The sequence below is a fragment of the Aspergillus tubingensis genome, assembly GCF_013340325.1.
Source record: "Aspergillus tubingensis WU-2223L DNA, scaffold_4, whole genome shotgun sequence".
NCBI lineage: Eukaryota > Fungi > Ascomycota > Eurotiomycetes > Eurotiales > Aspergillaceae > Aspergillus > Aspergillus tubingensis.
Window position 1 is genome coordinate 209,803 of NW_023336278.1, and position 25,442 is coordinate 235,244.

A 25,442-nucleotide genomic window follows, 5' to 3' on the forward strand; every position below is an offset into this window, starting at 1 on the left:
TCCGTTACTTCCTTCAATCTTCCCTTTCTGAATTATTTAGTGGAGTCTTCTCCCACAGGTCGATCCGATATTCCACATCTATTAATTCCAGGAAAAGAAAAGATACTTATAAAAAGAAAGTCTACCAAATGGTTGGAATATCAACTACATGTGGATCATGTCAAACAAAGAAGATGGTCGGAAAAGGGAGAGGCGATAGAAGCAGGCAGAGCAAAAGCAATGTGCAGCCAGAGAAAAGAAAATAACAAATAAACGTGCAGCTCTGCCCAGATTGGAACCGGAATACAACGAGTCGGTGGGACATCTTCCTGCTGCTACTTCGGAGTACTACTGCCGCTCACCTACTCTTTAGTAGGCAGACGCAGTTCCCAGGTACCAACAACCTTTTTCACTCCCCCCTAAGTCCCGGGCGCGACCATGAACTACTGCAAGTGTGCATGGTTGGGTGCGTCCCGCCAACCACCATCCGCAGCCGCGCAGCAACTCCCGCATCAGCTGTGTTACGAGGATCCGCTTGCTTGCTTGGTCCGGGCAGAAAAAAAAGGAAAGCAAGGTAGCTGATAGGACGGGCCAATACTTGGTGCAGCTGCCGCTGCTTCCTCCTACCAAGGACTACTGTGATACTCGGTATAACTGCTGAGAGGTATGCACATAACTCACTGAGTACAGCTAGGCATCCGGAGCACAGAGGAACTTGCATCCTCATCTGTGAGGGACAGGTACGGCAGCATATCAATCGCTGGGCCCTCAGTGGATCCCGTCGCGCACAAATGGCTTGGCTCACCGGCATCTCTTTGCTCCTGAATGGTCCTCGTTGGATCGCTGTAAGAGAACTACCGTTCGGAATAACCATGGAAAACACAGACCATTACGTCTTCTCTTATCGTTACGGCCGCCGAGGGTTGAAGTTTGGGGCTGAGAAAGAGGCCATGTGGAGCACTTCGAAGAAAATGCGGGATTTCGAGGCCACTATGGTAATTATTGTTATTCTTATTATACATCCGTTGGACACACAGTTATCGCTCCTCTCATTGTTTGTGTCCGACCGACAGGCTCGACCGTGCAGTGAATCGAAGGCTAAATCCATACGCACACGCACACAGCCAGCCTCCTGCTAAGCTGTGCCTGGGGCGAAGGAAGTACGGAGACTAAAGGTAGCAACATCGGAGTTCCTAAATAGGTAGGTAAGTGCCAACCAGAGTTCGGAGATCGCCATGACAAACGATGATTGGAGGACCAGCAACGCAGCCTTGAATCCCATGGATCCAGAATTGTTAGAGCTGAAACTGGAGGGCGGTTCCTGAAAGGGGGAAAAGGGTGCGGTTATCTCTGGACCAAGACAGCCGAGGTTCTCACTTCCGCATTGTGGGATTAATTGCAAAGGACCGAAGCGCATACCAAACCAATTTCTTTTAACAAGATAACTCACTGATTTTGTGGGTACACAAATTTCAGCACGATTCTGGGTGCATATTTTTCATATTTACCTCAGACAAAAAGAAAGGAGGTGGATCTTCTGGATTCTCGCACCCGACCACCCGAGAACTCCAAGTCGAAATGGCCCGGGGTTGCGTTGATGATCGATGTGGAGCCGAAGCAATGACGATAATCCGGTGCCAAAATCTATTTCGCCGGTCGACACCCGAGACGAGACCAGATATTAATTTTGAGCAGATAAATGATGAATTTCAATCAAATATTATTACGATGAACACTATCCTTATATTGTCGAGACATGGATTCGTTCTCAAACTCACGCACCTTACCCAATGGGGTAACATCACACCGTCACAGAATAGATAAGACACCGGCATAGATTGAGGAACCAGTTTCACCATTTTAAACTTAATCCAACCAGTGCCCCTTAACTCCGGCTTCATAGGGCTCAGCGTAAGAAGAAAACCTCATACATATTACCAAATCAAATCCCGTATACTACTATCTATATAGGGAAAACAAGCCACCACTCACTCACTCACTCACCTCAGGCCGCCACCAAACACTAAGGTATGTACCCATCACCACCACCACCACCAAAGGCAAAAAGAAAATTCATAAATCCAGTGGCTAGTACAGTAGGTAGACCAAACCCTGCAGCAATCAATGTGTAGGTTTTCATCATACATGCATACAATCTAAACCACAAATGGACAACAGCAATTTCAGCCTTCCCAGCCCAGCCCATCTTTACTTCTTAAGAAAGAAAGACGGGAAGAAAAGATGAAGAAAAGAAAAGAAAAGAAAAGAAAAAGAAACCAAAGAGAAAGTTCCAATAATGGTTCCTTGCATAGCCCTACTTCCCCGGACTTGCTTACCCGCATGATTGATGCAGTAGACCAACCAAGCCAAGCCCAAACCAACCAAGCATTTTACAGTAGTCAGTTAGTTAGTTGGTTGCTTCAGATTATTCTCTATTTTCACTTGATTTTTCTAGCCCTACGCAGCCTGCCTTGTGGACTCAAAAGAGAAAGAAAAGAAAAGAAAGGAAAATCGGTGATGTTCCGACCGATCTACTTACTGTTATCTACACTGACTACTAACGCTACGGAGTATTCATTACGGCTTGAGGGTTCTCTTTTCGCCATTTGATTTTAACAGTTTCCCTAGATTATTCTACCCTCTTCTACGGGGCATAGATATCTCCATAAATACCACTTACCTACTAAACCCCACTCATTCATTATCAATTACTATACTATCCAATATCGTCCCGCAGTGGACGGACATTTGACACCTCTGACAGGGACGGAGAGAAAGACGGAGAGAGAGGGGCGGTGACTAAACCAATTCGAATTCATAATTACATAATAATTCCTACGTAGTAAAATTAGAGGATAAAGTAACAAATTTAGACTTTTTATCTAGCTGTTTTGTAGATAGAGTATAGATATTTATTAGTCAGTAGATAAGTACTTGGAAGCTGAAGAAAGGGGTCGGTCGGTCGGTGATGAGAGGTTGGCTGGGACGGAACAACAGCGCCCGCAGCACACCACACACACACACCGGATAGTATACAGCAGGTATAGCCAGCCAGCCCAGCCCAGCCTGTAAGGCAGAGCAGTTGCATGTTCTGGACCTTGATCAGCCCACTGACTGACTGACTATCATCCAGTGTACGGGTATGGATAAGATATCCGTGTTATCCCTTTTTATAGCAAATGATGTCTTTGATTTTTCTAGACATACCATATTAACTATCGGGAGGGAGAGAGGGAGAAGAACGCCAGCGAGTCAAGTTAAGACATACTAACTAAGTACTAATTTTATCCTCCCCAGAATTGAATGCCATTGTGTCAGGGATTCTCTTTCTCTTTCTTTGGCATCCATGCAAGGCCAAGAAAAAACCCAAAGTAAAAAAAAAAAAACCCTATCCAATTCTAGCCTAGTAGTCTAGTCTTGTTTCTTTTCTGTCTGCGGGGGCTAGAACAAACCATCCGTGAACCTGCCACTCAGTAGTAAAACAGCCTGGTTCTATTTTATTCTATGGAGTACGTACGTATTCTATTTATTCTTTAGGAGTGGACACATAACAACTTGGTTTTTTTTTTTCGTTGCTGAGTTTGAGGTAAATTTAGGTTTGACCTAGGCCTATCTAGACCTGAGTACTAGACTTTCCCTTTCCCTTTACCCTTCCCCCCCGACCGGTGGTCCGTGGGGACGGTTGGATGGATGGTCTCGACCGCTCCCGGGGAGAATTATCATGTTATCTTTAGGTTTCAGGGTTAGTTAGGTAGTGCGTGGATTTTGACTATTTGCTGAGGTACAGGAGGGTGGTTGGTCAGTTGGATGGATGGTTGGCTGATTGACGATCAACTACCTAGTAGATACTGTTACTTACGGTGCTGACTGCGTTGCACAAATAGCACATGGCTGGTCAGTTGTGGTGGCTCATTCATAACTAATCAAGGAATATAGTAATTCAACGACTCCTTCCTTATGGGGAACAAAAATCTATCTAAAGATAGAATGGAATACGGCCAAGCTTCCGTCGGCGTTAACGGGGGGCGCCGTTGGAAGGTACCTTTTTTTTTGTTTCTTCTGTACACCCCTAGACTAGTACTAGACTCCCAGATAAGCCCCCGAACATATGATGTTAGTCTCGTCGTTTTTCTTTGTCCCCGTTAAACGTGTGTAACCACCACGCAAAGTGTCGCAAGCTAGGGGATTGGGATTGGCTGCCCTGAGAAGGTTCGCATCCGTGCAACATCCGCTTGGCTCCCGTCTCATCCATTCATCTTGTGTGCTGATGCATGCCTCCGTGGAGTCGGTGATTGGTTGAGGAAAATCACCGGTGAGCTTGTGAGTCTTCAGACTGCCACACACGGAGCTGAAGGGTTCTTCGGGATCTGCGCTGGCATCGTTGGCTGCAGTGTCTGGAATGTGTGTCTGTTGTTGTTACACAAGGGGGTCAAAGGCCAAGAAAAAGCCCGCTGCAGTTCAGGTACACAGCAGAGAGACAGTAAGCAGGAAATATTACGTCCGATTGGTCTGTCTCATGCCCGTCTTCGCGTCATCAAATTACCCGTCGTTAGGAATCCTTTGTCGCCCATCGCGCCTCTCCACTCAATCGACAGCTGGCCCAGCACGGCGCGTCCGTCGCGTTTCATGTCCTTCTGCAGGGTCTCCAACCCTTCCTGTTGGCCTTCTTCTTGCTCGACGAGGAATGCAACCTGCAAGACATCCCGCGGATGTAGAGTCGGTGGCCGCGGATCCGCTTGTTCCGGTCCTTGTAGATCCCAATTGAGGGATACAGCCTTGAATGGCGGTTTCGGATTGAGCCTCGTTTGCTGTCAAAATTAGCATGTCGCCCAGGAGACGTCTCACTTTGGCTATGATTTGTGTTCGACGAACCTTGACCACCACAGGACCATCGCCTACGTTCTCTAGTTGCGCTTCCAGAGCAAACCGGAGCAACCGGGTCTTGCCATATGGCCCGAGTGACTTGTTCTCGACTTCCAGGGGCGCCAGCTCTGATGATTTGGTTCGAACACTCAAACAGGGCTGTGCCACGAACTGATAAAGCTTGCGGAAGGTTCTCACACGCCCGCTGGCTGCTTGCGCGTCCGACCCAATCAATGTCTCCGTGTAGCTGACGCTAACCGCCAGGATGTGATTCCCTTCCTCCTTGAGATCAAACCGTACTATTTTTTGTAGTGAATGGCCCTTCTGCACCCCGTCCTTCGAAGCCGTGTCTTCGGCCGGTTCTAGGTCTAATGCCGCTACCTGCGATGGTGTTTGCATCTCTGCCACTATACGAACCGATGTGACGACGCGCGACGTCTCCTCATCCGGCAACTCATTATTGGCGCTGAGAGTGCATGCAAACGTCTCACCCACATACGCAGATCCAAACGCCGGAGGTAGGGTTAACTTGTCGAACAGTCAGTGAGGTGAGGTTATGACTAAACTTGGACGGTCTTCGTACATTGGGGGTGAGGATGAACTGATCGTCGACATTATCGGCGGGATAGCTGAGTGATGCTTTGCTTGAGATCTTCGTGTCTGCTGCCGGGAGGGGGTACTGATAGGATAAGGAAGGTCGCGATAGCCTTGCACGGTCAGGAACAAGCGGAGCTGTCGGGTCAAGTTCGGTGCTTACCGCAATACTGGACAAGATCAGCCAAGGTGCCGTAATAAAAGGGTGTCCCAGCAAAGCGTACCTTTGAGAGAGACTGCATGTGGCTCTTTGGGGGCATCAGCGCCCGAGTGAGCGCGAGGGCGTGCCATGGAGGGATGTGATTGTGAGTTGAACCAGAGACGGACGCGGCGTCATTCCGTCGTTATCAGCGCCGCACTAGCTTCAAGCAAACAAGCCAAATGGGGCAAACCGAGCAAACCTCCGCATTGGCCGGGATACGCGAACTATTGGATCATCCTGGCTCAAACTTGACTTGATAGCTCCGATTTCTTACTCTCATCAGACAAATGGAGATATCCGAACCAGCCTAAGATCGTCAATGTGACATCTACAGTAGATCTTGATGCTAGGCAGGTCATTGATTACGCTTTCTCCCAGATCTGTCATTTTTTTTTTCTTTTCTTTTGAGGATTAGCCTGATTATGTCATGATCCGATCTGATTGCTTATCGATTAGGGGTCGTTTACTCCATACTACGGAAGCCGCCACTGCGACTATTCTTGTCTTGCTACGCCTCCTTTCTCCCTTTGTCAAGCTCCTGGCCTAGAATAGCTTCTGGGTTCAGAATGGGAGTGACACGTACAACTCCTTCTCGCCAGCAGCATGCGAGCGCCTCCACGCCTACGGACGCTCGAGCTACACGCTCAAGAGCTGTGGCAAGCACCCCCGCATCGTCCAGGAAGCGAAAAACGACTGAACATAGTGTCACACCAAGTACGTCATCAAAGAAGTCGCGTCGATCTGCTCCAAGTCGCCCTACTCAAGATCCCGTTGAGGTGATCGATCTGACTGGCGACACCCCTAGCCCTGCTAGAAGAAGAGCTCGAGCACCAGCATCATATGACGAGCCAACTCCTGAGCGCCGCGCGAGAAGATTCCGCACCCATCCTCCCAGCACATATCTTGATAGAGCCGCGCGTGCACTATCCCAGCGGTATGCCGTACTTCTTGTTTGGACCCTGTAGCAAGCTAACTCGTTTCGTACAGCATGTTCGTTGTCGGACATACTGTCACGGAAGTCGATGATGCGCCCGAGATATCATTCGACATTGTCGGTACCACTGGCAACATCTATAAGACCACGATAGGGAAGGTGCCATCTTGCAGCTGCCCAGATGCTCTAAAAGGGAATCAATGCAAACACATCTGCTATGGTACGTTGAGCCCCTTGCGTAGACAGTTACCCCGCACCCTCGTCTCTCTGCTTGGTAATTCTGCAATGTCCGAGTTGCTGATTCTTCTGGCTTGTGAAGTCCTAGTCAAGGCCCTTAGAGCGCCCCAGCATCTTCAATATCAGTTAGCATTCTTGTCGTCGGTAAGTTGGGTTGATGGTAGCCGCATGAAGTTGCAGTGCTCATGGCTATACCTTAGGAACTTCGAGAGATGTACAACGGCTCTCCCATCAGCCGCGAGCAGGCCAACGTTGAAGAAAACAAGGATGGGAACAGGAAGCCCGTTGAAGGCGACTGCCCGATCTGCTTCATGGAGTTCGAACCCGACAAAGAAGAGATAGTATGGTGCCGAGCAGCATGCGGAAACAATATACACAAAACTTGTTTCCAGAAGTGGGCCGCAACCCAGCAAGCCCAAGGAGTGAGATGCGTTTATTGGTATGTTTCATTGCGAGCGTAAGAGCAAGAGCACCGCTGACTCCCCGCGCAGCCGTTCTCCTTGGCAAGCAGATACTGGTAACATGAAGCTTGATGAACTGGTCAAAGGGGCCAATGTAGATTCCGATGGCTACGTCAATGTAGCCGATCAGCTCGGCCTGTCTGGAATTCGCGGTATGAGACCGAATCTGTGATTCTCACGTTTATTTGTTTATTGCCTTCACGTAGGGCTGATACTGACAGCTCTGGTATAGATTGTTCAACATATCATCCTTACTGGGTGCACCGGCAATCGTCTCGTTATGGTTCGCGACGTGGTAGAGGTGCGTGGGACTACGCCAACCGATATTAGTAGTGAAGCTTATCCGTCTGGCCTGGATTGTTTTTTGGATCGTTATAAGCGTCGCAAGTCTGAGATTGATACCCAGCGCATGTTATTCAGTTATATTAATACATTGGTATCATTCTTCCAATTGGGCAGTACATTTAGCTCCATCCAACAATAGGGCGAAATTGCACCGAACATGAATTGCGCTGTCTGTGCGGATAGATTTAAAGTCCTCCCTGCTGCCTGGGGTCCTACCTACTGACCCCAAGTAGTAGTCTTGCTGAATATCACAGCGGCTCTTATCCTGGTAAACCTTCAGCCCTATTCAAGCCGTTGCCGGTAAGCAATAAGTCGATCTTAACAGATGAGCATCCAAAATCAACGATACTATATACCACGCCCGAGCCAACCTCATCGCTCAGATGCAACCTCAGTTGGCCATGCAGACACATGGACAAAGTCCGTGTCCATGATCCGAACCGACGCGCACCCCCACTGCATGGGAATAAGGGGTATCCAACCCCTCCAGACCGGGACAAGTACAGTATTACCCCGTAGAAGGCACACCTCAGAGAGCTCTCTACCACGAAATGAATGGTATCCAAATTCATGTATACAAGCATTATATAGCTATGACAAGAATTTGGTTTCCCAAGGAGATTCTTCATCCACTGTCCTTCACGACCCGCCGACCCCGACGAACAACAGCTACACTGACTGCTTCTTCGCCCGTCATCCACGAAGGCATTTTTTCTGCATTGATAATGCCGTTCTCGGCTAGTTTGCGGAATCCGCTGATTACGTCTGCGCCGGTGAAGGTGAGGGAGAGGGTTGGTGCTGATGATGTTGATGCTGTGGATTTTGATTTGGGATTTGGGGGATCGAGGAGACGGATATCGAGACGGTCGAGCGGAGCAGAGGATAGAGATGCGGAGGTACCGAAGCGTGATTGTACGGTTAAGGTGCGTTTTTTGGAGACGTGTGGGTCTTCGTGGTCGGTGTTGGTTCGTTTGGGTGGTTTAGAAGTGGATGTGTCTGCGTCATCGGGGTGTTGGTTCTCCTTGTGGTGCGATGGATGGTTCATGTGCTCTTCTGGGGTGACGGTGTTGGATGGTCGAGGGTCCAGGGGACTTCCTTCGAGGGCGGCGTCGGCGAAGATGCTGAATGCGCCGGTGGATTGGTTGGCACGGCCGGGGCCGCGGAGAGAGAGGAGCGCTTGGAGACTCTTTGCTGTTAGGGATGTGGATTTGAGAGTGTAGCGCTGGTGGGGGAGAGAGAGGGCCTTGGGGAGGGCGTCGCGGACGAGACGTTGCAGGCTGCGGGGGTCGGTTGCGATGGCGGTGGGGGTTGCGGATGCGCTGCTGGATTTGGAGGAGCCCGGGGTGGAGGCTATGGAGGTGTATAGGTAGGGACAGCTATCTGGAAAAGCGATGTAGATGACGCGCGAGGCGTCGGTGAGGAGTTCGGCGGCCTGGCGCGGATGTTGGTAGGGGGAGTTGGTGACGAAGATGCGGAGGAAGGTGAGAGGGAGTGAGGTCGAGCGGGAGAGGTAGTAGTGCGCTTTTACTAGCGGGGAAATCTGTTGCTGAAGCTTGCTGAGGAAGGTTGAGGCGTGGACACGCGGGAGACTTGCGGAGAGGTCGGAGGGGTCTGATTGTTGCTGTTGTTGGCTTTCGATGCGGGAGAGCTCCAGTGCGGTCCATCGGAGGCTGGAGGAGTGGTCATCGATGTAGCGAAGGTCGACCATGGCTAGTTGTCGCAGGGTAATCCCATGTCTCCAGTCGCCTTCGAGGATGCGATCAATTACTTCGCGTTTGCCGCCTTTTCGCAGCTGCAACTCCTGGTATGCGTTTCGGACATCGTTGACGGTGCGCTCCGCAGGATAGGGACTCAGTCCCTCGTCCTCCTCCTCTTTCTCGTCTTCATCTTCTTGGAGATATGGTGGGAATGCCTGGAGGTTGCGATCTTCGAGCCATTGGAATGCAAGATCCAGCAGTGCTTGTCGGGTGAGCTTGCCAAAGGCTTTGACTAGGGACGGCGTGGAGGAGGGGATGCGGAGGTTGCTGGGTAGACTGGCGGTTGTAGGCGCGCGGACGGACTTTAGGCGGGCCATTGCGTGTGGGAGTTGACGAAGACCTACTAGGTAGGTCCGTGTAGCAACAACTCGGCAGATTGGTAGGGCTGAGTGGTCACTTTGCTGAGTTTGGGTTTGGATACATTGGATGCGGCGCGAAGCTAACGGGATTGCGGGTGGTTCCTGGGGCATCAACAAACAGCGTCACGTGGAGATAGAATCACCGGGTCTTATCTTAGTGCGGTTGGCAGCGCAGGGGCTCCCGCATTCTAAGTCGATCGTCTCCAGTCATTCACTACTCCTCTTTTCATTGATTTGATGTCTGAATAGCGCTATAGATGCCGGAAATAGCGTGATTACAGGGTATGTTGTCTACACGTCGACTATCGTGTGATACATGAACATACCATATCTGCAAGGATGGAGAGAGGGGAGGTTGTGGATAACCTCATACGATAAGTATGCAGATCCCGATTATTAATGAGGAGGTTTTGAGGTTGTGCTCGCGGATAATTTTACCCTTTTTTGCAGTCGGCACTTGGCTAACTGGATTCAGCAGGTACACGAGATGTGGTTTATAAGCAGGGAGATTAACTCCTCGCGAACCGCGCAAAATCCGAAGTTGAACAATAATACTAAACGATACTAAGGTCGCCAAGCCATCAGCCTTGAGCCAACCAGGGCATCCATAGCGGACACCCGGTCAAGCAAGTCTGGTAGACCATAAGCCAGTGCGAGGAATTTGTTCAATCTGACTTCACACGAGAGTGGCCAGAGTCATCCCTAAAGTTCAACCGGTTTGGACCCTAAAACCAGGCCGGCGAAGGACGGCGGCAGTGCGATTCTTTGGTTCCGCAAGCCCGACTTCGGCCACCGGAAAGAGGATGACTCGGGTTCGATGTCATCAGCGGAAAAGCATTTACTGTAGTGGTTAGTAGTGATTGTGCGGTGGCAACACGCGGCTCCCGGGTAACCCAACGCAGGTACTGTGTCGCTAAAGGGAGGGAAGGAAAAGTATCTAGATTCCGGGGCCCAGCGGATGGGGAGATTAGATCTAGAAATAATTTGGAAAAGAATACTTGATGGAGTGAATGATTGCAAGATGATGCAAGTAGCGATCGGAGCGAGACAAAAGCGTAAGTGAAAGAGAGGGACGGTTAGTCACCGGGATTATTCAACGGGGCCATTGTGCCGCATTTTCCCCCCGATAACTTAATAATCAGCGGCTTCCCTCCAATTCCCCCGCCCCGCCGCAAATTCCCACTCTTTTTCGTCTCCGGCTGTCCCACACTCCAAACTCGACTTGACCCTCTTTCTCTCTTCGACTCTTCCCACGCCTTTTATCTTCTCCTGTCTCGTCTTCGAATCCCGCTGACACCCCATATCGCTTGCATTGCGACCCCATCGATTGGTCCGCCCACGACGAATACACTGTGCGGGTTACCGTGAACGGTTTTGAATACTTGGTGGTGATCGTACGACCAAGTGTCCCTGTGGAGAGGGACTTCGATATAGAAACTACGAAACCTGACTACAATCCTCAATACTCGCGTCGCCGGATTTCAGGGAAAGAGGCCCGTAAAGCCTCAAAAACACATCATGTCCGAATTCAACGGCCGTCGGGCCCCCAACTTCTCTCAATATCTTGATGACCTGAATGCCATTCCTTCGCCGTACGATCAGGCCCTTCAGCAGCAACATCAGGATTCATACAACCTCGAAAATGAACTATCGCTTTTTACCAATGCCGAATTCTTTGATTTCGACAAGTTTGCCGATCTGAATCTGCCCAACTTTGACCAGCTGGAGGACAACACAGTCAAGAAGGAAACCGCGCAAGACACCAGCTCTGACATGGACTTTTTGAATCTTTTGGGAGGTGAGTTGCTGCAGAGTTTCTTTGAAAACACCACGATATACAATCCTTGGGTCCAAGCTGGGTGGTTACGGGCAACTGTTGGTGTATTGTTGAAGCAGTTGCATACTTCCTGCATGTGCACCGCTTCGCCAGTTGCTTCAACCATCAGCCCTCATCAATGTGCTTTTTCCATACCTTCAGCCCGCCAACCACCTCTTCCATTTTTCTTTCATTTTTTCTTTTGTCCAATTTGATTTGATTGTGCGAATCTCGTACCCTCTCAGGGACTAGTACTAGTGGGAGAAGCTTTACTATATCCCTGAGACACGAGCTGTTCCTTCCGCCGCGCACCTCATCTGCAGGCTCTCCCATTGGCTCGTATGCTGCACGGGGTCCTCTTTGTCTGTGCGCGATCGCAAAACGTGCAGCAGCCTTGCCTTGGCCTGGGATAACGCCAATCGCTCTCGTGATGGCGCCATACCACGTGACCCGTACAGCGTGGGAGGTTGCATAGAGGCACCCTTTGTGGCACATTCAAGATGATCTGGGCTCGTGTTGATCCCAGTGATGCTGTGCTTTATACCCCTTCCGCCCAGCTTTGGACCCTTTTCCCTTGGTCGACTTGCTTGCCTCATCAGGGGCTTTCATCCAATCATGAAAGTCATGACTAACGTTCTCTAGAAGGCTTCGGCAACGTCAACGACATCTCCTCTACTATGAACTCCATCAACACCCAACCTTTGCCGGTCCAGAACACACAGTACTCTGCAGTTCCGTCCCTGCCCAACGGTCCTCTCAACATCAACCCTGCTCCTAGCCAAGCGGCTTCTCAGCCCTCCCCGCAGTCCTCGATCACATCCCCGCCGTCTGCGGCTGCCATCCCCGCCCCGGCCCCGGCTACCACCTCCCCGGCAGCAGGACCTAAGCGCAAGAACACACAAAAGACCCCGGCCATGAGCGTAGAGGAGGCCGCGCGCGTTGCCGCCGAAGAAGACAAGCGTCGCCGGAACACCGCCGCGAGCGCCCGCTTCCGTGTGAAGAAGAAGATGCGTGAGCAAGCTCTCGAGAAGACCGTCAAGGAGACCACCGAGAAGAACACTGCGCTGGAGGCTCGCGTCACGGCCCTGGAGCTGGAAAACCAGTGGCTCAAGAACCTGATCACCGAGAAGAACGGACAAACATCGGAAGAGGCCAAGAAGTCGGAGAGCGACATCGCCGCCATGTTCAAGAAGTTCCTGGCTTCTCAACAGCAGAAGGAGACCGAACGGAGTAGTTCTGAGTCCAAGATCGGCGTGGGCACTGCCTAAACCCGACAATTCTCGTGTTGTCTTCTTTTCTTGCTTGTTCATTTGAGCTTTGTAGATGATGTTTATGCAGAGTCGCTGATTCTCCCATCATTTTTTTTATCTCTTCTTATTCTTTTACCTTTTTTTTCTCTCTTATATCTAATGGTGTACATGAGGGGATGGCGTCGCGGTGCTCGGAAATACCTAGGCTCGTCGGTGGCATGAGTGATGTTTATGAAGTACAAAAATTCTTCGATCGAAACAGATCAGACCAGGAGAAGCTGTTGCGCATATCACGCAGTCAGTCCCTGTTTTCTTAAAAAAGCATATGACAATGAAAATGAAACATTGACAATCAAGTTATAAAATAATATCTTTTCCATCTATACTCTGCTTATTATAGTAGATAATCATCGCCATAATTATATCTACTAACTTGCTTGTCTGGCGTTATCCCGCACCATTACCACAACGGCCGATACTTTTTAGATGGGGAAGCCATTTGCTACTAACTAACGATAAGTAGTCACAACAAAGTTAGCACACTGTCTTCTTCGTCTATTCGTAAAGCTGATTGACAGCCCGGACGAAAAGTTCTCGGCCCAAGCTGGTACTGTATACTTCAGCTATGCAAAGCTAGCAGCGTGTGCCTCGGAACACAAGAGGGTAATGGTAGCATAGCAAATACGTTCATGTAAAGTAAATATGGAAGAAACAGAAAGCGGGACAAAGGTAATTTGACATCAAGAGAAGATGAAGAAAAAGACAAGATAAAAAACAGAGATAAAGATAACATTGATCAATGTGCCATACATGCTTGCAAGCCCTTGGGGATATCAAATAGAAACCGTACCGTACCGTGCCGTGCCGTCCGTCCGTCCGTCCGCCCGCCCAGATAGATAAGTCCAGTCCCGTGTGCACCGTGCCCAGTCCCGCGTTTATTCATCCTACCGATCTTGGTTCTTGGTAAGGAGGGGGATGTACAGATGTGCAAAAGGAGTGAAATCAGGAAAGGAAATATGTGGAATGAATATCAAACGCCGTTTTAACGCCTCATAGCAAGATAATAGATAGGTTGTGGGGGTATGTGGAGGGAGGGACTCATTCAGTCTCTGGGTGAGTTAGTTATAAAAACGAAACCCTCCGTGTATGTGGTTGCATTAGTCATTACTTGGAAAGAAAGAACGCAGAAGCAAAAAGAGCAAGAAAGCAGAACAGGGTTCACTCAATCTGTCATGGAATATCTCATCTTGCGTAACTTCGTTGCAGTTGTAAAGAAGGAAAGAGAATGGAAAAATTTTCTTTTCTTCTTGGAAAGATGATCTGGGTGGGAGAGTTGATTCGATACCCGATCAAATCAACCACCCTACTCACCAGAAAACTCTCTCTTCATGTCTGTCACACCCTCAACTTTGATTTCGGGCTCCTCCTCTCTCCCTTCGGCGAGCTTCTCTTCATCGCTCTCTTCACCGTTAATCTCTCCCCATCCTGAACTGCGACGGCTGATTCGCCCCGTCAATGGTTGGTTGCTTGACGGCCCGGACCATGGACTGCTCATACCGGTCCCAGTGATGCTGGCTGCATTGCTGTCGTGGCGACTGTGCGACTGGGCCGCGCTGATGACGCTCGCACCGTCTCCTGCAGTGGCGTTCTTGTGAAAGCTGCCGCGCTCACCGCTCCCTGCGAGAGGCGTGGCCCCGGAGGCCGAGTAGACGCTGGCACGCTCAACACTAGCAAGACCCACCAAGCTAGGTCTGTTGAGGACACCCGGCGGATTGAATGAAGAGGAGGTCGCTGACTCTCCGACATTTCCACTCAGCACACTCAACGGTAAACTCTCTCGGCTGCCACCGAACACGGAGGACGGCGCCAGGGCGCGAACAGAGGCATTTGTGTCCAAAGAGTTTCTGCGGCGCCTTTTTGATGACGATGCGAGAGTCAGAATGGAGGCGTTGTCGGTCAAGATATTGTTGGCTGTCGCAGTACTATAGGTGACCGAGTGACCATGAGGGGCAAGGTGGGGCGGCACGGCCGTGGCTGGCGACGGGGGAAACTGATGAGAAAATTGCACTTGTTGCGTCGCTGAACTGTGTAGAGAACCGGTATGGGTCAGACCATGGTGCTGGTTTTGCGTATTGTAGAGCTGCCCGGAAGGTGCTGCCGATTGCACAGTGGTCAAGGTCGTGGTCAGAGATCGCACCGATGGCGCGGGCGATGAGAAGGTGCTCCCCTCGCCTCCCCCCTGCGAACTGATGCCACCACCCGCTGTAGCCATCGTCCCTGCCTTGGAATATGCTGCATCGGAGATGGCCGTGTCGCCGTTGGTTGAGATGGTTGGCGCGGTGGACTTCGCACTGGTGGCTGGGACCTGCTGCTCGTACCCGGAGTATGCGAGAGAGGGTTCGCTCTGCGAACAAGACCTCCGATCGGAATCTGCGCTCGCCTCGGAAGTGTTGAAGTCGCTATTATAGTCGGGAACCATGTGGGCGGTGCCCGACAGCGGGTAGGGGTTGTTCTTCGAACTCCGGCTTTTGTATTTGGGCATCGCATGACGCTTGTTGGACCAGCGGTTGGCACTTGAATCGGTAGAATGCTTGAGACTGGCGAGTCGCTTCATCCAGCTAGAAAAGGGGTGGCGACGTCCATTGCGATCTATGCCTTGTACATGAGCAACAACCCAGACAAGAACTTCTGAGATGAGTCGAATTCACTCACCATGCGCCCTGGCGGGCCCTTCAGCCGTGGCCATTCTGGCCTTCCAACAATCCACCGGTGAGATAGCCAGTGAAAGTGAGTGATTATGCGATCGCCACACTCACGACACGTTCCCCGTAACGAGTGATGCAAGTCCACAGGGATAGAGCGATAGACGGTTGGCAGATCAGATAACAGCCGCAGGGGAAGATGCGTGAACCAAAGAAACGGATCTAAAGGGTCGGAGGGGTAGCGGAGGGAGAGACAGAGATGGAAGGGTGACGGGGGGCGAAAGCAGATGACTTCAATCCACGAGAAAACGACAAAAAAAAATCGTAGGAAGAAACAAAAGAGTCCGGAAGGAAGAAAAAGAAGAGCGAGAAATTGGGAAAATGGCGATGGAGGAAGATGGCCGGCCATCCACCCTTTCATTTCCAAGTCAGGAGTTCCTCAGGAGCTGCACGTGATGCCCATCGGCCCAAATAAACGATCGGCGCCTGGATGTCGCCTTTCTCTCCTCTGCGTTTCACTCCCCAACCAATTCATTTTATTGACTGAGTGAATGAGGTTCCTGCCTCACACTTCTCGCTCTTGACGTGTCATTATGTCTGCCCTCTGAATAATGTTTGTTTGTCAGTGGTTCAGCCTGACGAATCTGTGTCGATCTGTTACGAATCCCGCCTCCAGCACTCCGTCTTTCAAGCTTCCGAGGCTGGAACTACTGCAGTGATGCGATAGCGCGTATCTCGCTAGCCCGCTTATTCGGTCCTTTGACATGGATGTTCCCGGCGAATTATGTTAGTCTATCCGTGCCAGTTCATGACTCGCTGCCGCACGCTTTACTTTTTAGTCTGGTGCATGCCATCCCACACTATGCGCTCATGTCCAGTGCTTTTCCCTCGTGAACCATATCCCATATGTCAGCATGCTGCGATCTCGATCTGCTTCTATCTGCTTCCCTCTGAACAATAAAGGCTGAGGGGGTGAAGCACAAGCTGCACAACTGGTTCGTTGTTTGTTTCCACCTCTGAACCGGAGATTGTATACAGGAGGATCCAGCCACGATAAGCTCAAGCACCCGCAGTTGGGGATGCTAGACCCTACACAGGCCAACGTAGCTTCTTCTGGGAGGCTAAGCTGGTGCGTACATCCTGCCCGCCTCTTTGGAGATCTCTCAATCTGCCACAAGTATGACTGTTGTGACAGTATTCTGTCGAAGTTTACGACTTTCTCGTAGGGAGAGTAGGGAGTAGGCCATCAATACTGCGATTCCATGATTGCTTATCGCCAGATGTCTTATCATCACGTGATATGAGACATCATCGGCCGCGGTTTCCCCTGCTGGGCTTCTTCTCAACTGGCTCTCCTCGTCAACTGCCAACATGGCAGGAATCTATGCATTTATCTCCCCAGTTTGAGTTAATGACTGCTTTTCTGGATAGTTTATTTGCGCTTTTGACTTTCGATGACCGGTTTGTGCTTTCTAGTAAAGCTACAGGTCAGATATCAAGCGCTATCAACTAACTCGGAGCGCCACCATATTATGGCAACATGAGAGAATCTCTACAAGGCTATAAACTGATCTACCAACCCCCTGGCAATGTCGTCATGGGACCCCAAAATTCGACCTCTACCGCCTGATGTAGTGGCGAAGCTCAAGTCCTCAACTGCTATTACACACTTGAACGGGGTTATTGTAGAGCTAGTCAAGAATGCATTGGATGCAAATGCTCGTACAGTCTATGTGACCGTCGACTTCGTTCGTGGAGGCTGTATAGTTGAAGATGACGGAGATGGGATTCCTCCAGCGGAGTTTGAACCAGACGGAGGATTGGGGAAAGCCCACCGTAAGTTTAATCGTCACATATCAATGTCCTTTACTCATAGAGATGCAGATACTTCAAAATACCATTCGAGTCGTGCTATAGAAGGACGTAAAGGGCTGTTTCTCGCCTCACTTGCTGCCCTTTCTCTGCTGACTATCACATCACACCATGTGCGCCATTCGAGTACTAATACCGTAACCTTCCATCACTCGACACCGGTTGCTCGATTGATGCCAGCTCCAGCATATCAAGAGCTAAGGTTCAGTGCCCATGGCACGTCCGTCACAGTAAACGATCTGTTCGGCAATATGCCCGTGCGCGTAAAGAGTCGAGCATTGGCTCTTCAAAGACCAGATGAACTGGAACGACAGTGGGAGGAACTAAGGCACTTTCTGGTGTCATACATGGTCGCAAATGACAGGATGACTAAGCTAGTGGTCCTCGACGCTCATAGGGATAAGAAGATCACGGTACATCCACAGAGACTTGCCAGACAATATGGCGGGGAACCCGATCTACAACGGCTTCGTTCTATCCTGGCACAGTCGGGGCTGGTTGAGGCTCAGAATACGGGCATCTGGGATACCGTATCGGCCAGCGTTTCTGACTTCACAATACATGCGGCAGTCTCCTTGACGCCTAGCCCTACGAAGAAGGTCCAGTTTGTCTCTTTAGGCTCGAACCCGGTGTTCGCGAGAAACAACGCAAATCTGATATTTGCGGAAGTCAATCGCTCATTTGCCTTGTCGGACTTTGGGTCTACAAAAAGCCGTTCCTCTGCAGTTGAAGCATCTGTCCGGGCTGCTGATGGCCAACTCATGCATAGCAAACCCGCGTCTAAAGCAGTCAATAAATGGCCAATGTTCTATATACGTATAGACAGCTGCAATGAGTGGAATATCGACGATGATACGCAAGAACTTCCAGAATCAGACAAATCTCTCCAGCGTATACTAGATGTGCTGTCGACAATGATCAACGAATTCCTCAGGCAGAGCAGCTTACGTCCACGTACTGGGAAAAGGAAAAGAGATGCGCCCAATGTACCGCCAGCTACTACGCGCCCTAGCAGCGTAAAGGCCGGAAGGTCTCTAGCTTCAGAAGGCGTCGGCTCTGTCACCGAAGAAACCCTGAGTGGTCAACTCAAGCTCCCCTCTTTACGAAGACCACCCAATGTCAGCCATCATTTCGGCGATTGGACCAGAATCAAAAGTGCAAAGCCGGAAACGTTCAGCAAGAGGTTGCCTTTACGCGGTCGCGAATTCGGGTCAGCTCGCTCAGAGAAAAACTCAGCACATCAAGCCCAAGATCAGTTGAACCAGCAATCAGCGCTTCTTTCTGCTGGCGAGGAAGGCACGGCCACCGAGCCCCAATCTCCTATACCAGATGTGTCAGAGGTGCACGAAGGACAACTGAATCAAGTCCACGAAGAGACAGATACCGACACGATGATGCCATGGGTCGATCCTTACACGGGTAGACGCCATTTGATCAACTCGCGGACTGGTCAGTCCATGCTCCCTGAGTCATCAGGAGCATCGGGTATGGTGCTGCGGCCCCGGTCCACTGGCTGTATACAAGAACCACATCGTACTCCAGACGAAGTGCAGCGACCAAGATCGGTCGCACTGCAAAGGACTGAAAGCAAGTGGGTTGAAAAGCTTTTGGACAATTGGATTAATCCTGTTTTTGGCCGCCCAGAGAGGCCTATCAGTGCGATGGATGTCAGTGCTGGCCACGAGACAGCTCGCCCCGGGTCTAGTTCGCGGGACAATCATGGTGAGCTATGCGGGTTAGAAAGCATGGGAGTGTCGAAGTTTCGCGGCAAACTGCATAAACAGGATCTAAGAGCTGGAGAAGTCATCGCTCAAGTGGATCAGAAATTCATCCTGATAAAGATGCAAACGCCCACTAATAGCCCTGGGGACCCTGCATCGAACCTGATCTTGATCGATCAGCACGCTGCGGATGAGCGATGCCGGGTCGAGGCACTCATGGCAGAGCTGTTCACATCTGGAGCAGATAGCCCAGGCTCCATTCAAACCATCACGTTGGAACCAATTATTTTTGAAATACCAACCACCGAAGCATCCTTGTTTAAACGATACAAGGACTTCTTCCACTCTTGGGGAGTAACTTACACCGTGGAACAAGGACCCAAAGACAAGAACGTCTTCATTTTCGTACACACCCTCCCAACCCTCATCGCCGAGCGCTGCCGTACCGAACCCGACCTAGTCACCGACCTCATCCGGGGCGAGATCTGGAGACGCGAAGAAGAAAACGGACGAAGTCGACAGCCTCACCATGTGCCCCGCTTCGGCCATTCTCGTCCAGATATGGCTCAAACCACCAGCAGCAGCTGGGTAGACCGACTCGACGGCTGTCCTCGTGGGATCATCGACCTGCTGAACTCTCGCGCCTGCCGCACAGCAATCATGTTTAATGACGTTCTGGACAAGGATGAATGCCAGAGTTTGGTTAGGCGACTCGCATCTTGCGTTTTCCCTTTCCAGTGCGCGCATGGTCGGCCCTCGATGATACCTATTTTGGAAATGGGGCCTGCTGCAGTATCATCCGATCAGACTCCGGAGGATAATGAATATGATGGTCCTGGGTTTGTTGGTATGTTTAGGAAATGGCGGGATGGGGAACTTGGTTAGTTAGTGTAGTTAGGTTCACCTCTCCACTACTACTATTACTATACTATTATTACTACAACTCAATTGTGGAACTTACACTACAAATCTCAGTCTACTATGTAGGAAGTAAATGATCAGATCATGATATAGATCGATTAGTCAATAGACTAGTATGTTGCAGAATGGTATATACAAATAGTACACAGGTAGATCCTATCCTAAGTATCCTTCCAAATATCCATCCCATCCATCCCAAGTTTCCATGCCATCCAGTAAGTAAGGTCCTAGTCCAAACAAGCCAATTCCAAGTACAAATCCAAGCAATGCTCCCATCCATCCATCCATCCATCCAAAGAGCAACCAACCAATCAATCAATAAAACAATGATAGTAAAAAGAAATCAAACAGAAGGGGGTGAATCAAAAAGTGGATAAAAACACAGAGAATGGTATAAAGATAAAAAAGCAGAGAGACGCACTCATGACCCATCATCAATGCATGCATCTCCATAACAAGTTAAGGCAAGGCAAGGCCCATAATTCGAATCAACGAGTATGTGTGTGCGAGCCGCGAGGCCCATTCCCGACCTGTAGAGTAAGACCCCCATATATGCTTTGCCCCTCCCTTTTTTGGTAGTGTTATTTTTTCCCAACCGCCCCTGTGCATGCAATGTACAACATTCCGTGTTGTTTTTGGAAGCCCCGCCGATCCTTTCCTCTTTTTTTTGTTGCCCCGAACAAGAAAAAGAAATATGGATGAAAAGATTCACGAGTACCGCCCAGAGATATAATAGAAATTATAAGAGATGTGGATGGAGGAGGGTGAGAGCGAAAAGGTTATACACAGCCGAAGTGCGAGAGTAAAACGTGTGTATGAGAAGGAAGAGATGGGAATAAAAATGGGTAATTGGGTAAAAATCCGTGAAAACATGAATAGAAGTGACTGTCGTAAATTCATTAAAGTGGCGGCCGTGACGAATGAGTGGGATCCGACCTGTTCAACCGTTCGTCGCGACCGACTTGGACTTGGAGGGATGTGTCCAGGAAAGAAAGTCGAACTTGTCTTTCGCGTTCTCGAGAATCGAAGAGGAGCTGGATTCAGGCTGCATGCGCGCTTGGGGCACTTCCCGGGGCTCCAGGACCAGCGACCGGCGATAGAATGTCTGCAGACTCTTTTCGCCGCTCGATCGCACACGAACGAGCTCGTTCTGCATCCACGCCTGTAGTTCCGGCACTTCCGTCAGTCGGTACGGAATCTGGAATCGCTGTAGCTCGCTGATGATCTTGGCCGTCTTCATGTGCTTGTCGAAGTTGATGACTGCCATGTCACCCTCATCTGTGGGCAAGGTACGCAGTGCCTGGTTACCGTGGTCCACGAATGTGAGATCCGTAAGGTAGGTGCCGACGAAAGGCAGGCAAGGAGGAACGCGGTTCTGCAGTCGCTGCCGGAGAACGTAGTAGTTCCGTGAGACATCGACAATGCCTCGCAGGTATTCAAGGGTAGTTTTGGTCTTCTGGGACACCACTTCCCAGGTCCGCTTCAAGCGGGAGATCATGGATGAATTCAAGGAGCAGATGATGGCCATCAATGAGTCGTAGTTGCTGAGCTCCAGGCACTTGTTCGCAATCTTGACCCAGTGCTTGATGATCGCTGCACGTTTCTTGGGCTCTTCCAGCTGGAGAATCGAATCTGCTACAAGATGAGTCAGATCCGTGGACAGGGTGGCCATAGCCCTGACGTTGACAGCCAAGGAACCGGACTTCTTCATCCACTCCGTGGCCAGCAGCTCTTCGGGAAGAATAGCGCAGAAGATGCGCGACTCCTTAATTGTGAACTGGCGAGCGAGTTCCATCGGGTCGAAATCCAGGATGGTAATTGTGCCTTCGCCGTTCTTCCAATGCTTCAGAAGGTTGACTTCCTTCTTTCCCAGGATGGGTGGTGGCAGAGGTGTGTCTGGGTGCACATATTGTGCAGTTGCAGTGTTGGTCTTTCCCATCGAAGACACCAGACGCGGTACGACCGGTCCGTGAACCATTGAGACCTTTTCGGCAAGCTCGACAAGCCGCTTTCCAGCAGACGGGAGGTTGTGCATGAGGGTCGTGCTGGCGAAGTTCACAATGTATTCGAGGGCACAGTTATCGCAGTCATGACGCCAGTGGGATTCGAGCCAGCCTTTGAAGACGTTGTAAACACGAAGACGAACAGGCCCGGCAGTGTGAGGGGTGTCCCCGATGTAGTTGAATCTATCAACCAAAGTCTCCGCAAACTCAATTGGGGTAGCGAAAAGACGGAAAGTGAGATAGAAGGTCGAAACGAACATCGCGTCTGGCGTAGACTGGTGTGCAGTCAGCTTCTCGACGAGCGCGCGTAAACTTCCGCCCATGATCTGGCCATCCTTGAAGATCAGCTCGTGCGCGTAAGTCTTCTCCAAAATGTTGGCTTCTCCTTCTTCCGTTTCCTCGGCTAGGGTAGAATGACTGATGCTGCCCTTAAGAGAGGGAACCTGGTAATGGTTGCCAATGTCGGGCGAGGTCGCGCGAGTGGAAGTCTGGGAGACACCGCTCATCTCCGAGTCACGGAGACGGCTGTTGAATGTAAAGCTACTTCCATTGCTAGTGATGCCTCGGCCAAAGGACTCACTAACATCGGACTTAGCTTGGCTGTCCCTATGAGGGGGGATCTCAATGGGTTGAGTGTCGTGAGACGAAAAGGATAGCTTATCCAGGCTGGTGGAGAGGTGGCTGGTGGATGGAAAAGAGGACATGTCGGTGCCGGGAGTGCTAGCCCCATTACGCGACTGGAAGGACGAGGGAGTAGTATCATCCGTCAGACCTGGGGTTGGAGGAGAGTATCGGTTGTTGATGGAGTTGGGAATTTGTAGAGGAGGCGGGGGCAAGCGCAAAGAAGCTTCTTGAGATCGGTTCTGGTGACCAGCAAAGGTGCTTGTCTTCGGGGGTTGCGGGGTTTTGTTGGCGTCGGTCATTGCGCCGGTCGCAGCAGGCAAATCCTGGGGCATTGCCTCCAGCTCGAAATCACCGCATTGCTCCAGCATCAGTCGAGCTTTGGCCAGGCAGCTCCCCGCTGCTCGCACGCAATCAGTGGCGGCATCCACCAAGCGCTTTCCTTCATCAGGCAAAAACACAAGCTCATCATCTGGAGAATGGGCCGGTCGGAAGGCGTCCCGGGCCGCATAGACCAATTCGGAGAGGCGTTCATACATAGTGTCTCTAGCTTGCTCCAGGAGCCCACTGCCCTGCGGGTCATGCTCGCAAGTGGCCTCGACGACGGTGAGCAGCGCGCGGCACGAGCGCACCGCCTGCTCCGTGGTCACGACCAATTCCGTCGAGGAGCGGGATTGCAGATGAAGCCCAATAAAGGAGCCCAGCACACCGAGAAATGCATCGTAGGCATCGTTCAGTCGTTCGGACGCGAGGTTGGGGTTGCGGGCAATCGCGGCCGGTCCCGAAGTCGAGACCCGGTGGGAGACGGAAATCCGCTTGGTGGTCACAGACACCGGACGGGTCTGTTGAGAGTCGTCCAGGCGAGTGGATGCTCGGCTCATATCCAATCGGCTACGGTTCATGAGTCTAGACTCGTTGCGCTCGGTGTCGGCCTCGGAGCCAGCAGCTTCCGAAATGGGGCGAGTCTCAGAAACCGTAGTGAGTGGGCCTTGCTGGTAGCCTGATTGCTGCTCTAGCTCGGCGATCGTTCTGCTCAGGCCAACTTCCTCGGTCCACACATCGAGAAAACGAACACCTCGCGTTACAATGCGGAAGGCCTTGAGGAGCATTTCGTCGACCATGTAGTCCATTTCATCCTGCGTCGCATTGCTGCTGGCAACCTCCTGAAACCTCTTGGTGGTCCGGACCAGAGATGAGAGCTCAGCCAGCAACGCCTTGCGATTCCTGCGCAGACCGTCGTGACTGGTGACCAGGATACAATCCCGTGTGAGACATTCAGATTTTTGCTGTGACCCAGTCAGTTATCCTTCGATAAGCACCAGCTAGGAGTCGAACACCTACTAATAAATAGCGCACGCCAGCAATCAAGCCTCGTACAAGATCCTGGTTGCCAGCGTCGTTCAGAGGGAATCCACAGCCTCCTCTGATAATATCCCAAAAGTCGGTCAACGCCTTCAGGAGCGGCCGCATAGGCTGTTGGTCATATGCTTCGCAGTAGTTGGTGGGTAGCCAGCCCCGAGCTCCAGTATCTAATAGTGTACCGTCGGCCCAACCATTGGTGTGAACAGAATGCACTAGAACGATGTCGCCTTGGTCCAAGGGGAGGGTGACAGTCGATGGCGATACATTTCCGGAGGGGTGATAAGGGTAGAATGCACGGAGGTAGTTGTGGAAGACGGCCCTCGGCGTCTCTGATTGCTCCATACTGTCGTCTTTGTTTTCGTAAGGTGTTAACGGAGGGCTCATTTCAAGATTGTGCTGGTAATGATAGTGATGTTGTTGGTCGTCGTAGTTGTAGTTAAGGTTTCCCTTTTCGATCTTCAGTGGCGCAATGTGTCGCTTCATTGATTCCATGTCTCTATTCCTGAGACTGGATCGATGTGGATGTGATAGCCTTCCGCTTGGTAGGTCCAGTCGGACGTCGTGGTCACTGACCAAGGCTTATGCGAGAGAAGACGCAATGATCATTCTCGCACTGTCCTATGAATTGGTGGTCAAGGTGAAGAGAAGCAAGTGAGTTGCACAACCGGAGTGTGTCAGTGATGTAGTGTAGACAAAGAAGATGATCGAGCTAGTCGAAATGTGATGATGCGTGTGGCTGTAATGCAATCAATGTCTGTGATAGAAGGTCAATCATGCGGCGCTGCTGAAGGCTGGTGCGAGCCTTGAACATTGACGGTGTGCTTTCTACCCTCAGGCCGGCAAGGGCGTCTGAAGGATGTTTGGGAGGGGATGGTTCTGCATGTCTCCCGGGGAATGTCCGATTCTAGGGAGGGGAATGGAAGGAATGCTGGGGAAGGGCAACCGGTTGCTAACGTACCTTGAACGCGAACCTAGAAAAACGCGGAAGAAAACGAAGGAGGTGCGTGGGTTGAAATTGCAGCGATGCGATCGATATATAGTAGTTGCTCGTCGAGAGTAATTCGGCAGCGTCTCTTCTGCAGACACGTTCTTCAATGCGCGGGATCAAAACGAGGAGTGAAGTCGAGCACGAGGAAACCGGGGAATTGAAGAAGGTTTGAGGCAACAAAAGCCGAGTAGACAAGCCGCAAAACAAAAACAGAGTGTGGCGAACAATAACAAGCAGTCACTCGACGCCCGGGATGAGGAAAACCTGCCTCGTTGGAAAGGGAGGGCGAGTGAAAAGCGGACTGGATAGTGCTGTAAAGCAAGCAAGGACCACGAGTCGACCCCGGACTAGATCTTCGAAAATCCACGTAGGAAAATTAACCCGGACAACGAGTGTGACCTTTTCCTTCCCAGGAGTTCGATCGACGGGGAGTGCAGCGACTATGACGACAGGCG

At 50.9% G+C, this 25,442-nt stretch overlaps 7 protein-coding genes across 7 annotated transcripts; 3 read left to right on the top strand and 4 right to left on the bottom strand.

Annotated features, from left to right (window-relative positions):
• Positions 1–4,493: 4,493 nt before the first annotated feature.
• AtWU_02616 (trafficking protein particle complex subunit 13) lies at positions 4,494–5,727 on the bottom strand (the record flags this gene model as incomplete). The annotated part of the gene is made up of 5 exons (XM_035497729.1): positions 4,494–4,787; positions 4,852–5,370; positions 5,426–5,549; positions 5,600–5,606; positions 5,661–5,727. 5 exons carry the CDS (start codon positions 5,725–5,727, stop codon positions 4,494–4,496), a joined length of 1,011 nt encoding a protein of 336 aa, XP_035353622.1.
• A 477-nt stretch (positions 5,728–6,204) lies between these two features.
• Positions 6,205–7,600, top strand: AtWU_02617 (RING finger protein; the record flags this gene model as incomplete). Its single annotated transcript, XM_035497730.1, has 6 exons — positions 6,205–6,572; positions 6,626–6,792; positions 6,892–6,953; positions 7,010–7,248; positions 7,301–7,422; positions 7,503–7,600. The coding sequence occupies 6 exons, from the start codon at positions 6,205–6,207 to the stop codon at positions 7,598–7,600; spliced, it is 1,056 nt and encodes a 351-aa protein (XP_035353623.1).
• A 640-nt stretch (positions 7,601–8,240) lies between these two features.
• AtWU_02618 (CENP-N/CHL4 family protein) lies at positions 8,241–9,689 on the bottom strand (the record flags this gene model as incomplete). The annotated part of the gene is made up of 1 exon (XM_035497731.1): positions 8,241–9,689. The coding sequence occupies one exon, from the start codon at positions 9,687–9,689 to the stop codon at positions 8,241–8,243; it is 1,449 nt and encodes a 482-aa protein (XP_035353624.1).
• Positions 9,690–11,249: 1,560 nt separating this feature from the next.
• Positions 11,250–12,815, top strand: AtWU_02619 (putative bZIP transcription factor (MetR); the record flags this gene model as incomplete). Its single annotated transcript, XM_035497732.1, has 2 exons — positions 11,250–11,529; positions 12,193–12,815. 2 exons carry the CDS (start codon positions 11,250–11,252, stop codon positions 12,813–12,815), a joined length of 903 nt encoding a protein of 300 aa, XP_035353625.1.
• Positions 12,816–14,160: 1,345 nt separating this feature from the next.
• On the bottom strand, positions 14,161–15,543 carry AtWU_02620 (uncharacterized protein; the record flags this gene model as incomplete). Its single annotated transcript, XM_035497733.1, has 2 exons — positions 14,161–15,446; positions 15,510–15,543. The coding sequence occupies 2 exons, from the start codon at positions 15,541–15,543 to the stop codon at positions 14,161–14,163; spliced, it is 1,320 nt and encodes a 439-aa protein (XP_035353626.1).
• Positions 15,544–17,088: 1,545 nt separating this feature from the next.
• On the top strand, positions 17,089–19,977 carry AtWU_02621 (putative DNA mismatch repair protein (Mlh3); the record flags this gene model as incomplete). Its single annotated transcript, XM_035497734.1, has 2 exons — positions 17,089–17,335; positions 17,384–19,977. The coding sequence occupies 2 exons, from the start codon at positions 17,089–17,091 to the stop codon at positions 19,975–19,977; spliced, it is 2,841 nt and encodes a 946-aa protein (XP_035353627.1).
• A 976-nt stretch (positions 19,978–20,953) lies between these two features.
• AtWU_02622 (guanine nucleotide exchange factor) lies at positions 20,954–24,491 on the bottom strand (the record flags this gene model as incomplete). Its single annotated transcript, XM_035497735.1, has 2 exons — positions 20,954–23,923; positions 23,979–24,491. The coding sequence occupies 2 exons, from the start codon at positions 24,489–24,491 to the stop codon at positions 20,954–20,956; spliced, it is 3,483 nt and encodes a 1,160-aa protein (XP_035353628.1).
• Positions 24,492–25,442: the final 951 nt, after the last annotated feature.